Source organism: Ascaphus truei, chromosome 3 (genome assembly GCF_040206685.1).
Source record: "Ascaphus truei isolate aAscTru1 chromosome 3, aAscTru1.hap1, whole genome shotgun sequence".
Lineage (NCBI taxonomy): Eukaryota > Metazoa > Chordata > Amphibia > Anura > Ascaphidae > Ascaphus > Ascaphus truei.
The window spans coordinates 4,836,161-4,850,526 of NC_134485.1; the positions used below are offsets into that span (position 1 = coordinate 4,836,161).

Consider the following 14,366-nt stretch of genomic DNA (forward strand, 5'->3'; position numbering starts at 1 on the left):
GTTTGTGTGTGTGACAGCCAGGGGGCAGTGTGTGTGTGTGACAGCCAGGGAGCAGTGTGTGTGTGACAGCCAGGGAGCAGTGTGTGTGTGAGTTACAGCCATGGAGCAGTGTGTGTGTGTGTGTGTGTGTGTGTGTGTGACAGCCAGGGAGCAGTGTGTGTGTGAGTTACAGCCATGGAGCAGTGTGTGTGTGTGTGTGTGTGTGTGTGTGTGTGTGTGTGTGTGTGTGTGTGTGTGTGTGTGTGTGTGTGACAGCCAGGGGGCAGTGTGTGTGAGTTACTGCCAGGGAGCAGTGTGTGTGTGACAGCCAGGGAGCAGTGTGTGTGAGTTACAGCCAGGGAGCAGTGTGTGTGTGACAGCCAGGGAGCAGTGTGTGTGTGACAGCCAGGGAGTAGTGTGTGTGTGACAGCCAGGGAGCAGTGTGTGTGTGACAGCCAGGGAGCAGTGTGTGTGTGTGACAGCCAGGGAGCAATGTGTGTGTGTGTGTGTGTGTGTGTGTGTGTGTGTGTGTGTGTGTGACAGCCAGGGGGCAGTGTGTGTGAGAGTGACAGCCATGGAGCAGTGTGTGTGTGTGACAGCCAGGGAGCATTGTGTGTGTGTGACAGCCAGGGGACAGTGTGTGTGTGTGACAGCCAGGGGACAGTGTGTGTATGTGACAGCCAGGGGACAGTGTGTGTGTGTGTGTGTGTGTGTGTGACAGCGAGGGGGCAGTGTGTGTGACAGCCAGGGAGCTGTGTGTGTGTGTGACAGCCAGCAGGCAGTGTGTGTGTGTGTGTGTGTGTGTGTGTGTGTGTGTGTGTGTGTGTGTGTGTGTGTGTGTGTGTGTGTGTGTGTGTGTGTGTGTGTGTGTGTGACAGCCAGGGGGCAGTGTGTGTGTGGGTGTGTGTGTGGGTGTGTGTGACAGCCAGGGGGCAGTGTGTGTGTGTGTGTGTGTGTGTGTGTGTGTGTGTGTGTGACAGCCAGGGGGCAGTGTGTGTGTGTGACAGCCAGGGGGCAGTGTGTGCGTGTGTGTGTGTGACAGCCAGAGGGCAGTGTGTGTGTGTGTGTGTGTGTGTGTGTGTGTGTGTGTGTGTGTGTGTGTGTGTGTGACAGCCAGGGGGCAGTGTGTGTGTGTGTGTGACAGCCAGGGGTGTGTGTGTGTGTGTGTGTGTGTGTGTGTGTGTGACAGCCAGGGGGCAGTGTGTGTGTGTGTGTGTGTGTGTGTGTGTGTGTGTGTGTGTGTGTGTGTGTGTGTGTGTGTGTGTGTGTGTGTGTGTGTGTGTGTGTGTGTGTGACAGCCAGGGGGCAATGTGTGTGTGATAGCCAGTGGGCAGTTTGTGCGTGTGTGACAGCCAGGGAGCAGTGTGTGTGTGACAGCCAGGGGGCAGTGTGTGTGTGACAGCCAGGGGGCAGTGTGTGTGTGACAGCCAGGGAGCAGAGTGTGTGAGTTACAGCCAGGGAGCAGTGTGTGTGTGTGTGTGTGTGTGTGTGTGTGTGTGTGTGTGAGACAGCCAGGGGGCAGTGTGTGTGTGTGTGTGTGTGTGTGTGTGTTAGCCAGGTGGCAGTGTGTGTGTGTGACAGCCAGGGGGCAGTGTGTGTGTGTATGACAGCCAGAGGGCAGTGTGTGTGTGTGTGTGACAGCCAGAGGGCAGTGTGTGTGTGTGTGTGTGTGTGTGTGTGTGTGTGTGTGTGACATCCAACTATGGGGCAGTGTGTGTGAGTATGCGACAGCCAGGGGGAGACTGTGTTTGTATCGGTGAGAGAAAGGATGAGGGGAGGCAGAGTGTGTGACAGTGACAGGAGGAGGGGGCAGTGTGTGTGTGACAGCCAGGGGGCAGTGTGTGTGTGTGATAGCCAGGTAGCAGTGTGTGTGTGTGTGTGTGTGTGTCAGCCAGAGGGCAGTGTGTGTGTGTAACAGTCAGGGAGCTGTTTGTGTGTGTGTGTGTCAGTGAGAGACACAGGAGGAGGGGTGGCAGAGTGCCGGTGAGAGACACAGGAGGAGGGGGGGCAGTGTGTGACTGGGAGACAGGGGGAGGGGACAGAGAGTGACAGTGCGAGAGACACAAGACCCGGTATGAGTAAGAGAGGGGCAGAGACACAGGGTGTGAGTGCCGGACATAGTGTGACTGAGAAAGGGACAGTACACAGGCGTTACAGACACACAATGTGAGAGAGAGGGGTACAGGGACACCGTGCTACAGTGACACAGGGTGTGAGTGACAGACAAAGAGTGTGACAGTAAGAGAGACAAGCGGAGGGGAACAGGGATAAGGGTCTGGGGTCCAGAGAAATAAGCAGTGAGAGAAGAGATCCAGGTATAAAGAAACAGGCAGTCAGATTTTGGTATGAGCCAGAGACTATAGGGTCTCAGGGATGTATATGTATGTATGTTAAGGAGAACTTATTTGGTGTAAAGAAACAGACCAGGACTCTGGTGTTTTAAAGAGATTTGATTGAGACATTAATACACAGTAATCCAAGTGACACTAAAGCAACAATATTGTTTGCAAGCTCATGACAGCAAAGTGGGGCAGGTACGTGGCTCTTAAGAGCATCAGTGGATCCGTGGGATGCCTGCAGTTTCGGAGACAAATACAATACTTCATTCCGTGTGTCTGTGATTCAGAGACTGAGCTAGGAAATGCCCGGGTCAGGCATAGACAGAGAATGAATCCAGAGATAATGTGACCCGAGAGATTGGACTTTGTGTTGTGATATTGTTCTAGAAGCTTCAGTTACTAGCGGAGAACCTGCGAGATATTGTAACTGGACACAAGTGAATCTGCTGGACGGGAAACGTCACCATGAGCTTCCTTATCGACTCCATCTTCATGGTGATCTCTCAGGTAAGGCGGTGCACAAAGAAACAGGTATATTCAGACAGGTGACAGCACCCAGCGCGTCACCCGGTCATGGATCCGCTCCGCTGTGAGGGAGAAACGCACGTTGTCCTGTTGTAGTGATGTTTTGTTTTTGCCCAAATCCTCTAGCAAGGAAATTAGCAACTATACTGTCTGGAGAGACTAGACCGGTCTCTGCCAGTTTGCACCAACGCACATTGTACTATTATATATATATTTTGTATATAAATGATGTGTACATTTGATGCATCTATAAGCAGCTGGCTCGCACCTCCACCTTCAGATATAAGGAATAATTGCTGAATTAGCAAATGCACAAGAAAGCACTTGGTTTTCACCTAATTGGGAAGTTATTGGTTTATCCTTAGCACATGACCCAGCGGAGGTTGTCATGATCGAGAGACTCTAACATCTTGATTTGTGTCTTTACACATGTGGCTCCCTCAAAAGTAATATCCCCGTGAGATTACCCTCGCCGCTCTTCTCTTTCAGGCGGCAATCTCTGCTTTATGTATGTTATATGTTTCATTGTCACGTTTGGCCTGTTTTCCCCCCTCACAGCTGCTATTTTTTGGCTTTGGGTGGCTGTTCTTCATGCGCCAGCTCTTCAGAGACTACGAGGTGAGTGTTGGCGATACGAGGTCAGCGTTGGCAATCCTGCGATGACCGGTGGCCTGAGCGATGTAACCTTGGCCTCTGTTTTGTCTCAGGTCCGTCAGTATGTCGTGCAGGTCGTCTTCTCGGTGACCTTTGCCTTCTCCTGTACTATGTTTGAACTTATCATCTTTGAGATCCTGGGCCTGTTAAACAGCAGGTACGTTGCAATATGGCCATGGACCCCGGGAACCGGTACCGCTCTCGGCACTGACCGCCGGCTTTGTATTGAGCGGTTACATGGGGCAGATCCCACTATCGTTAAATGGTGGACTGAATTGTCTGCTATAGCAGAGAATAGGCGGGCCTTAGGATCTGGTCTCATTCATACTCCTGGCCTTGTCCTGCTCAGCAGTAACGAGTGAACAGACTATCTTCAGATAACGTGCTTGGCATTCATGATCTAACCCAGGGGGGGGGGGCTCAACTCCAGTCCTCAAGCCCCTCCAACAGGGCATGTTTTTAGGATATTCCTGCTTCAGCAAAGGTGCTTCAATCCGTCCCTGCTTCAGCACATATGGCTCAATCTATGACTGAGCCTCTGATTGAGCCACCTGTGCTGAAGCTGGGATATCCTGAAAACCAGGCTTGTTGGTGGCCCTTGAGTACTGGGGTTGGCCGCCCCTGATCTACAGCTACACAGAAGTAAACAGAGAGCTTGGTTCTGGCTGCTGGACGGTCCAGCTCTGATATATGGGGGCGGCTGCGGGTGCGCAATGAAAGGCTGCGGGTGTGCAATGACAGGCTGTGGGTGCGCAATGAGAGGCTGCGGGTGCGCAATGAAAGGCTGCGGGTGCGCAATGACAGGCTGCGGGTGCGCAATGACAGGCTGCGGGTGCGCAATGAAAGGCTGCGGGTGTGCAATGACAGGCTGCGGGTGCGCAATGACAGGCTGCGGGTGCGCAATGAAAGGCTGCGGGTGCGCAATGAAAGGCTGCGGGTGCGCAATGACAGGCTGCGGGTGCGCAATGACAGGCTGCGGGTGCGCAATGACAGGCTGCGGGTGCGCAATGACAGGCTGCGGGTGCGCAATGACAGGCTGCGGGTGCGCAATGACAGGCTGCGGGTGCGCAATGACAGGCTGCGGGTGCGCAATGAGAGGCTGCGGGTGCGCAATGAGAGGCTGCGGGTGTGCAATGACAGGCTGCGGGTGCGCAATGACAGGCTGCGGGTGCGCAATGACAGGCTGCGAGTGCGCAATGACAGGCTGCGGGTGCGCAATGACAGGCTGCGGGTGCGCAATGACAGGCTGCGGGTGCGCAATGAGAGGCTGCGGGTGCGCAATGAGAGGCTGCGGGTGCGCAATGACAGGCTGCGGGTGCGCAAATACAGGCTGCGGGTGCGCAATGACAGGCTGCGGGTGCGCAATGACAGGCTGCGGGTGCGCAATGAGAGGCTGCGGGTGCGCAATGACAGGCTGCGGGTGCGCAATGACAGGCTGCGGGTGCGCAATGACAGGCTGCGGGTGCGCAATGACAGGCTGCGGGTGCGCAATGAGAGGCTGCGGGTGCGCAATGAGAGGCTGCGGGTGCGCAATGACAGGCTGCGGGTGCGCAATGACAGGCTGCGGGTGCGCAATGACAGGCTGCGGGTGCGCAATGAGAGGCTGCGGGTGCGCAATGACAGGCTGCGGGTGCGCAATGAGAGGCTGCGGGTGCGCAATGACAGGCTGCGGGTGCGCAATGACAGGCTGCGGGTGCGCAATGACAGGCTGCGGGTGCGCAATGAGAGGCTGCGGGTGCGCAATGACAGGCTGCGGGTGCGCAATGACAGGCTGCGGGTGCGCAATGACAGGCTGCGGGTGCGCAATGACAGGCTGCGGGTGCGCAATGACAGGCTGCGGGTGCGCAATGACAGGCTGCGGGTGCGCAATGACAGGCTGCGGGTGCGCAATGACAGGCTGCGGGTGCGCAATGAGAGGCTGCGGGTGTGCAATGACAGGCTGCGGGTGTGCAATGAAAGGCTGCGGGTGCGCAATGACAGGCTGCGGGTGCGCAATGACAGGCTGCGGGTGTGCAATGACAGGCTGCGGGTGTGCAATGACAGGCTGCGAGTGTGCAATGACAGGCTGCGGGTGTGCAATGACAGGCTGCGGGTGTGCAATGAAAGGCTGCGGGTGCGCAATGACAGGCTGCGGGTGCGCAATGAGAGGCTGCGGGTGTGCAATGACAGGCTGCGGGTGCGCAATGAGAGGCTGCGGGTGCGCAATGACAGGCTGCGGGTGCGCAATGACAGGTTCCGGGTGCGCAATGACAGGCTGCGGGTGCGCAATGACAGGCTGCGGGTGCGCAATGACAGGCTGCGGGTGCGCAATGAGAGGCTGCGGGTGCGCAATGACAGGCTGCGGGTGCGCAAATACAGGCTGCGGGTGCGCAATGACAGGCTGCGGGTGCGCAATGACAGGCTGCGGGTGCGCAATGAGAGGCTGCGGGTGCGCACTGACAGGCTGCGGGTGCGCAATGACAGGCTGCGGGTGCGCAATGACAGGCTGCGGGTGCGCAATGACAGGCTGCGGGTGCGCAATGAGAGGCTGCGGGTGCGCAATGAGAGGCTGCGGGTGCGCAATGACAGGCTGCGGGTGCGCAATGACAGGTTCCGGGTGCGCAATGACAGGCTGCGGGTGCGCAATGACAGGCTGCGGGTGCGCAATGACAGGCTGCGGGTGCGCAATGAGAGGCTGCGGGTGCGCAATGACAGGCTGCGGGTGCGCAAATACAGGCTGCGGGTGCGCAATGACAGGCTGCGGGTGCGCAATGACAGGCTGCGGGTGCGCAATGAGAGGCTGCGGGTGCGCAATGACAGGCTGCGGGTGCGCAATGACAGGCTGCGGGTGCGCAATGACAGGCTGCGGGTGCGCAATGACAGGCTGCGGGTGCGCAATGAGAGGCTGCGGGTGCGCAATGAGAGGCTGCGGGTGCGCAATGACAGGCTGCGGGTGCGCAATGACAGGCTGCGGGTGCGCAATGACAGGCTGCGGGTGCGCAATGAGAGGCTGCGGGTGCGCAATGACAGGCTGCGGGTGCGCAATGACAGGCTGCGGGTGCGCAATGACAGGCTGCGGGTGCGCAATGAGAGGCTGCGGGTGCGCAATGAGAGGCTGCGGGTGCGCAATGACAGGCTGCGGGTGCGCAATGAGAGGCTGCGGGTGCGCAATGACAGGCTGCGGGTGCGCAATGAGAGGCTGCGGGTGCGCAATGACAGGCTGCGGGTGCGCAATGACAGGCTGCGGGTGCGCAATGACAGGCTGCGGGTGCGCAATGACAGGCTGCGGGTGCGCAATGACAGGCTGCGGGTGCGCAATGACAGGCTGCGGGTGTGCAATGAGAGGCTGCGGGTGTGCAATGACAGGCTGCGGGTGTGCAATGAAAGGCTGCGGGTGTGCAATGACAGGCTGCGGGTGCGCAATGACAGGCTGCGGGTGCGCAATGACAGGCTGCGGGTGTGCAATGACAGGCTGCGAGTGTGCAATGAAAGGCTGCGGGTGTGCAATGACAGGCTGCGGGTGTGCAATGAAAGGCTGCGGGTGCGCAATGACAGGCTGCGGGTGCGCAATGAGAGGCTGCGGGTGTGCAATGACAGGCTGCGGGTGCGCAATGAGAGGCTGCGGGTGCGCAATGACAGGCTACGGGTGCGCAATGACAGGTTCCGGGTGCGCAATGACAGGCTGCGGGTGCGCAATGACAGGCTGCGGGTGCGCAATGACAGGCTGCGGGTGCGCAATGACAGGCTGCGGGTGCGCAATGACAGGCTGCGGGTGCGCAATGAGAGGCTGCGGGTGTGCAATGACAGGCTGCGGGTGCGCAATGAGAGGCTGCGGGTGCGCAATGACAGGCTGCGGGTGCGCAATGACAGGCTGCGGGTGCGCAATGACAGGCTGCGGGTGTGCAATGACAGGCTGCGGGTGTGCAATGAAAGGCTGCGGGTGTGCAATGAAAGGCTGCGGGTGCGCAATGACAGGCTGCGGGTGCGCAATGACAGGCTGCGGGTGCGCAATGACAGGCTGCGGGTGCGCAATGAGAGGCTGCGGGTGCGCAATGACAGGCTGCGGGTGCGCAATGAAAGGCTGCGGGTGCGCAATGAAAGGCTGCGGGTGCGCAATGACAGGCTGCGGGTGCGCAATGAGAGGCTGCGGGTGCGCAATGACAGGCTGCGGGTGCGCAATGAGAGGCTGCGGGTGCGCAATGAGAGGCTGCGGGTGTGCAATGACAGGCTGCGGGTGTGCAATGAAAGGCTGCGGGTGCGCAATGACAGGCTGCGGGTGCGCAATGAGAGGCTGCGGGTGCGCAATGAGAGGCTGCGGGTGCGCAATGAGAGGCTGCGGGTGTGCAATGACAGGCTGCGAGTGTGCAATGACAGGCTGCGGGTGTGCAATGACAGGCTGCGGGTGTGCAATGAAAGGCTGCGGGTGTGCAATGACAGGCTGCGGGTGTGCAATGAAAGGCTGCGGGTGCGCAATGACAGGCTGCGGGTGCGCAATGAGAGGCTGCGGGTGCGCAATGAGAGGCTGCGGGTGCGCAATGAGAGGCTGCGGGTGTGCAATGACATGCTGCGGGTGTGCAATGAGAGGCTGCGGGTGTGCAATGACAGGCTGCGGGTGTGCAATGAAAGGCTGCGGGTGTGCAATGACAGGCTGCGGGTGTGCAATGACAGGCTGCGGGTGTGCAATGACAGGCTGCGGGTGTGCAATGAAAGGCTGCGGGTGCGCAATGAAAGGCTGCGGGTGTGCAATGACAGGCTGCGGGTGTGCAATGAAAGGCTGCGGGTGCGCAATGAAAGGCTCTTGTTTTCCAGCTCTCGCTTCTTTCACTGGAAGCTGAACCTGTTTGTGATCCTGCTGGTCCTGGTCTTCCTCGTGCCGTTCTACATCGGCTACTTTGTGGTGAGCAACATTCAGCTGTGTGAGTATAACCGATTTCTGCCGGCCGGGGAAACCGGTTTGTGAATAACATGTAGATATAACCCATACATGTCGGACTCTGGGAATCGTACTCCTTAATATTAAACCGGAAGGATAAAATAGTGTGTGTGTATCTTAAGCATTGTTGAGCCATTGGAGTATAAATGGGACATGACCCCCTGGCACCTCTTGTACAGGTGTACATTTACTTATTTTCCCTGGGACCAATGGCAATGAAACCACTTTCCATCACATTCAGGGATTTATTGCATGGGTTGGGCTTTTGTGCACATGGAGAGGGAGCAGGTTGTGGGGGAGAGGGAGCAGGTTGTGGGGGAGAGGGAGCAGGTTGTGGGGGAGAGGGAGCAGGTTGTGGGGGAGAGGGAGCAGGTTGTGGGGCAGAGGGAGCAGGTTGTGGGGCAGAGGGAGCAGGTTGTGGGGCAGAGGGAGCAGGTTGTGGGGCAGAGGGAGCAGGTTGTGGGGCAGAGGGAGCAGGTTGTGGGGCAGAGGGAGCAGGTTGTGGGGCAGAGGGAGCAGGTTGTGGGGCAGAGGGAGCAGGTTGTGGGGCAGAGGGAGCAGGTTGTGGGGCAGAGGGAGCAGGTTGTGGGGCAGAGGGAGCAGGTTGTGGGGCAGAGGGAGCAGGTTGTGGGGCAGAGGGAGCAGGTTGTGGGGGAGAGGGAGCAGGTTGTGGGGGAGAGGGAGCAGGTTGTGGGGGAGAGGGAGCAGGTTATGGGGGAGAGGGAGCAGGTTGTGGGGGAGAGGGAGCAGGTTGTGGGGGAGAGGGAGCAGGTTGTGGGGGAGAGGGAGCAGGTTGTGGGGGAGAGGGAGCAGGTTGTGGGGGAGAGGGAGCAGGTTGTGGGGGAGAGGTCGCGTGAGCAGCAGAGGGCAGAGGGCAGAGGTAGGCTGGGGTATGCCTGTAGGTCACACACAGATACCTGTGCTTTTACAATGAACTCCTAACCACGAGCCAGGCCCACAGAGAGCATTATACTCCCCAAATGACCCCATATTTGCTCATGATTACAACGGGACAATACACTCTCGCTCTTTAATAGTTCTCCTTTAATGCTATTACGTTTATACATTTCAGCACCATTATATTATACACAACCTGGTTAGAAGCATATATTAGTTGACTTAAGACTCCTACCGTGTGTGTGTGTGTGTGTGTGTGTGTGTGTGTGTGTATACAGTATATAAATGCATTTATACAATTCCGGTGTTATAAAGATTTTATATGTAAAGGTTTAAATGTAATGCAAAATTTGTCAACATCAATAAAATGCTATGCTAGAATTTATATAGAGGCATTTTGAACATGTTTTTCTAAGTCTTGTATGTACTGTAGTGCCGACGAGTATTCTAGAACAATTCTGGGGCTATCACCAACAAGACCCAGGTGTGCTGGGTGCATGCTGGGTGCGTGCTGGTTGCGTGCTGGGTGCATGCTGGGTGCATGCTGCAACATTTCAGTGACATTTCTACAGAGACTAATGGCCCATTGGATTAACAGCGGGGGTCCCTGGCAGTCCCATTCAAACTGAATGGGACTGCCAGGGACCCCTGCTGTGTTAATCCGATGGGTGATTAATCTCTGCAGAAATGTTGCAGCATGTACCCAGCATGTACCCAGCATGTACCCAGCATGTACCCGGGTCTTGTTGGTGATTGCCCCAGATTTTCCAAGGCAAGTTTTAGATTACTTGTCGCGCACCTGTATTTATTTATCTAACTTTGTGTGCGTTTTTGGTGCCTTTACATAGCTTGATACATCGGGTACTTTTGTCAGTGATTTGCGTGTTTATCTCTCGAGTTACAAAGTTTGCTGTCTGTTTATCTGTCCCTGCTCACGGTGTGGCCTGTGATTACCAGTGCATCGGCAGCGGCTGCTTTTCTCCTGTGTCGTTTGGTTGACGTTCATGTATTTCTTTTGGAAACTTGGGGACCCGTTCCCTATCCTGAGCCCGAAGCACGGTAAGAAGGATGTTTCTTCCATGTTTTCTTGCAGGTCCCTCCTGGCAGACACATTGGGGGATAGCTTTTATATGAGGTGCTGTTAATCTCCAGGCAGCAGCGTTTGACATTGTAGAGTACCAGTTTGGCCTTTTGTTTGGTTGCTGCTGTCCTGTTTTTAGCTCATGCAGCGTGACATTTGGAGACCGTCTCTCCGCCACCTCAGTCTTCTCATCCTATGACATTAGTAGTGACTTGCAGTTACAGACATGCGCTGGCTAGGAAACACGTGTTATATTTGTGCATGTCAACATTTCCATTTGTTGCTCATATCATAAATGAGTGCAGGGAATCATCCAGCGGCCGACGCGCTCTGCCGACCCCACGGCTTCTACCTTCAACAGATCATCTCAATAGTCTCCAGTTTGTGAGGACTCAAGGCTTCATATTCAGATGTACCCAGCGTTACTGCAACCAATGGCAGGTGCGAGGAGGCGGGGCTCAACGCGAGGAGGCGGGGCTACTGCACCACTTCAAGTGCACGAAACGTGTCAGCGGCCGCAGTAACGCCATCTGTACAACCTGCATTATTTCTTCTTTCAAATGGCCTAGCCGTTATGTCCGGGCCGTTTCAGTGACGTGACTGCCCCACTCACTGGTACTTCATTCATCCCGTGTGTCAGTGACGTGACCGCCCGCTCACTGGTACTTCATTCATCCCGTGTGTCAGTGACGTGACTGCCCCACTCACTGGTACTTCATTCATCCCGTGTGTCAGTGACGTGACCGCCCGCTCACTGGTACTTCATTCATCCCGTGTGTCAGTGACGTGACTGCCCCACTCACTGGTACTTCATTCATCCCGTGTGTCAGTGACGTGACCGCCCGCTCACTGGTACTTCATTCATCCCGTGTGTCAGTGACGTGACTGCCCCACTCACTGGTACTTCATTCATCTCGTGTGTCAGTGACATGACTGCCCCGCTCACTGGTACTTCATTCATCCCGTGTGTCAGTGACGTGACTGCCCCACTCACTGGTACTTCAGCCCGTGTGTCAGTGACGTGACTTCCCGCTCACTGGTACTTCATTCATCCCGTGTGTCAGTGACGTGACTGCCCCACTCACTGGTACTTCATTCATCCCGTGTGTCAGTGACGTGACCGCCCGCTCACTGGTACTTCATTCATCCCGTGTGTTAGTGACGTGACAGCCCCACTCACTGGTACTTCATTCATCCCGTGTGTCAGTGACGTGACTGCCCCACTCACTGGTACTTCATTCATCCCGTGTGTCAGTGACGTGACTGCCCCACTCACTGGTACTTCATTCATCCCTTGTGTCAGTGACGTGACTGCCCCACTCACTGGTACTTCATTCATCCCGTGTGTCAGTGACGTGACTGCCGGCTCACTGGTACTTCATTCATCCCGTGTGTCAGTGACGTGACTGCCCCACTCACTGGTACTTCATTCATCCCGTGTGTCAGTGACGTGACTGCCCGCTCACTGGTACTTCATTCATCCCGTGTGTCAGTGACGTGACTGTTTCTCACTGGTACTTCATTCATCCCGTGTGTCAGTGACGTGACTGTTTCTCACTGGTACTTCATTCATCCCGTGTGTCAGTGACGTGACTGTTTCTCACTGGTACTTCATTCATCCCGTGTGTCAGTGACGTGACTGCCCGCTCACTGGTACTTCATCCCGTGTGTCAGTTACATGCAGTGCGCTGCTGGTTTTACGTGCAGTTTCTCAGTGCGCTGCTGGTTTTACGTGCAGTTTCTCAGTGCGCTGCTGGTTTTACGTGCAGTTTCTCAGTGCGCTGCTGGTTTTACGTGCAGTTTCTCAGTGCGCTGCTGGTTTTACGTGCAGTTTCTCAGTGCGCTGCTGGTTTTACGTGCAGTTTCTCAGTGCGCTGCTGGTTTTACGTGCAGTTTCTCAGTGCGCTGCTGGTTTTACGTGCAGTTTCTCAGTGCGCTGCTGGTTTTACGTGCAGTTTCTCAGTGCGCTGCTGGTTTTACGTGCAGTTTCTCAGTGCGCTGCTGGTTTTACGTGCAGTTTCTCAGTGCGCTGCTGGTTTTACGTGCAGTTTCTCAGTGCGCTGCTGGTTTTACGTGCAGTTTCTCAGTGCGCTGCTGGTTTTACGTGCAGTTTCTCAGTGCGCTGCTGGTTTTACGTGCAGTTTCTCAGTGCGCTGCTGGTTTTACGTGCAGTTTCTCAGTGCGCTGCTGGTTTTACGTGCAGTTTCTCAGTGCGCTGCTGGTTTTACGTGCAGTTTCTCAGTGCGCTGCTGGTTTTACGTGCAGTTTCTCAGTGCGCTGCTGGTTTTACGTGCAGTTTCTCAGTGCGCTGCTGGTTTTACGTGCAGTTTCTCCGTGCGCTGCTGGTTTTACGTGCAGTTTCTCAGTGCGCTGGTGGTTTTACGTGCAGTTTCTCAGTGCGCTGCTGGTTTTACGTGCAGTTTCTCAGTGCGCTGCTGGTTTTACGTGCAGTTTCTCAGTGCGCTGCTGGTTTTACGTGCAGTTTCTCAGTGCGCTGCTGGTTTTACGTGCAGTTTCTCAGTGCGCTGCTGGTTTTACGTGCAGTTTCTCAGTGCGCTGCTGGTTTTACGTGCAGTTTCTCAGTGCGCTGCTGGTTTTACGTGCAGTTTCTCAGTGCGCTGCTGGTTTTACGTGCAGTTTCTCAGTGCGCTGCTGGTTTTACGTGCAGTTTCTCCGTGCAGGGCGAATAAACTGGTTTCTTAGGTGGGGAAAATGCCATTGTTTCACACACTGGAATCACAGACAGAAGTCGGTGTCCGTGTCCTGCTTCAGTGCGGTGTGCTCTCTATTACAGGCATCCTCTCCATCGAGCAGCTGATTAGCCGGGTGGGGGTGATCGGAGTCACTCTAATGGCCCTGTTGTCTGGATTTGGTGCCGTGAATTGCCCTTATACATATATGTCCTACTTTCTGAGGTAAGCGTGTTCTATGATGGCTTTCTCAAGCCGTGACTTATTCTGTAGGAATTCTAATACTGACGGCAAAACAGGATTTACCCGAAATCGTCTGCTATTTCTTTGCAGAGCTCAGTTAGAAAGTTTGTGTCTATATGCAGCAAATAATAATACCCCTTGTGTCTGCAACCTGCCCTTACCTGTTATCTCGTAGCATACAGCGCTACCACTGCAGCCAGGGATTCTGGGTAATGACGTGCACATGAGCACTCGCTTGGTGTGTCACTCTGCTTCTTACCTGTTATAGATGCAATTACTCAATGTATTGAGACCTCCGCCTCGCTCGCTCTCTTCCAGGAATGTCACGGACGCCGATATTCTGGCGCTGGAGAGAAGACTTCTCCAAACGATGGACATGATTATAAGCAAGAAAAAGCGGTAAGCGTCGAGAAGGCGGGTCGCTTCTCACCGTAAAACGCAGCGGTGACTAATGTGAGTGTGATCACACGCAAAAATAGGAACCGGCCTGCAGTGTCTTCTCTAGGTGAAGTCTGACTTCACATTTAGGGAAACGAACTGATTTGGGATCAATGATATCTGTATTTTAACCCTTTTACGGTGCTTTGTGACGGGTCACACTGCTATGTAATGCCTTTCTTGTTTGAGCAAAGAGTTTCTCAGATAAAGGAGTCGCCGGCTGTTCCTGCAGCAGGGGGACGTCACAACAAGAAATGCGCATTGTAGTATTCGGACACTGTGCTCTGGCTGACACTAGAGGGCAGTAGCTGTGTGCGTCTCGCATCATTATTTAATACCGTGTTATCGTTCTGTATGAAATGTAGTTTCTAGGGAAGACACCGACATCATAAATCCTCATCAGACCAATACGGGGTTATCTGACCCCACAACTAGAGCAAATCCTGGAGGGTGTTGTGGGAGCTGGGAAAATGGAGAGGGACCGGAGCAGCGTGATGTATCCACTCAACATGAAATACTGTTCCAGGGCTGGCCAACTCCAGTCCTCAAGGGCCACCATTGGGCCAGCTACTAGGGATATCAGGTGGCTCAGTCAATTACTGAGCCAC

The 14,366-nt window shown here is 55.2% G+C and overlaps 1 protein-coding gene across 4 annotated transcripts in view; it reads left to right on the forward strand.

Moving 5' to 3' along the window:
• GPR89B (G protein-coupled receptor 89B) overlaps positions 1–14,366 on the forward strand; it is a 68,262-nt gene that overhangs the window by 36,359 nt on the left and 17,537 nt on the right. For 3 of the 4 annotated variants that reach the window (XM_075593542.1, XM_075593545.1, XM_075593544.1), the window contains exons 2-8: positions 2,706–2,825; positions 3,402–3,461; positions 3,551–3,654; positions 8,286–8,392; positions 10,264–10,365; positions 13,182–13,302; positions 13,639–13,719. In XM_075593542.1, coding sequence (XP_075449657.1) covers positions 2,784–2,825; positions 3,402–3,461; positions 3,551–3,654; positions 8,286–8,392; positions 10,264–10,365; positions 13,182–13,302; positions 13,639–13,719 — 617 coding nt within the window. In that variant the 5' untranslated portion in view covers positions 2,706–2,783. Of the gene's footprint in view, positions 1–776; positions 1,963–2,705; positions 2,826–3,401; positions 3,462–3,550; positions 3,655–8,285; positions 8,393–10,263; positions 10,366–13,181; positions 13,303–13,638; positions 13,720–14,366 lie in introns of those variants that run through there. The other variant, XM_075593543.1, reaches the window with a different exon arrangement.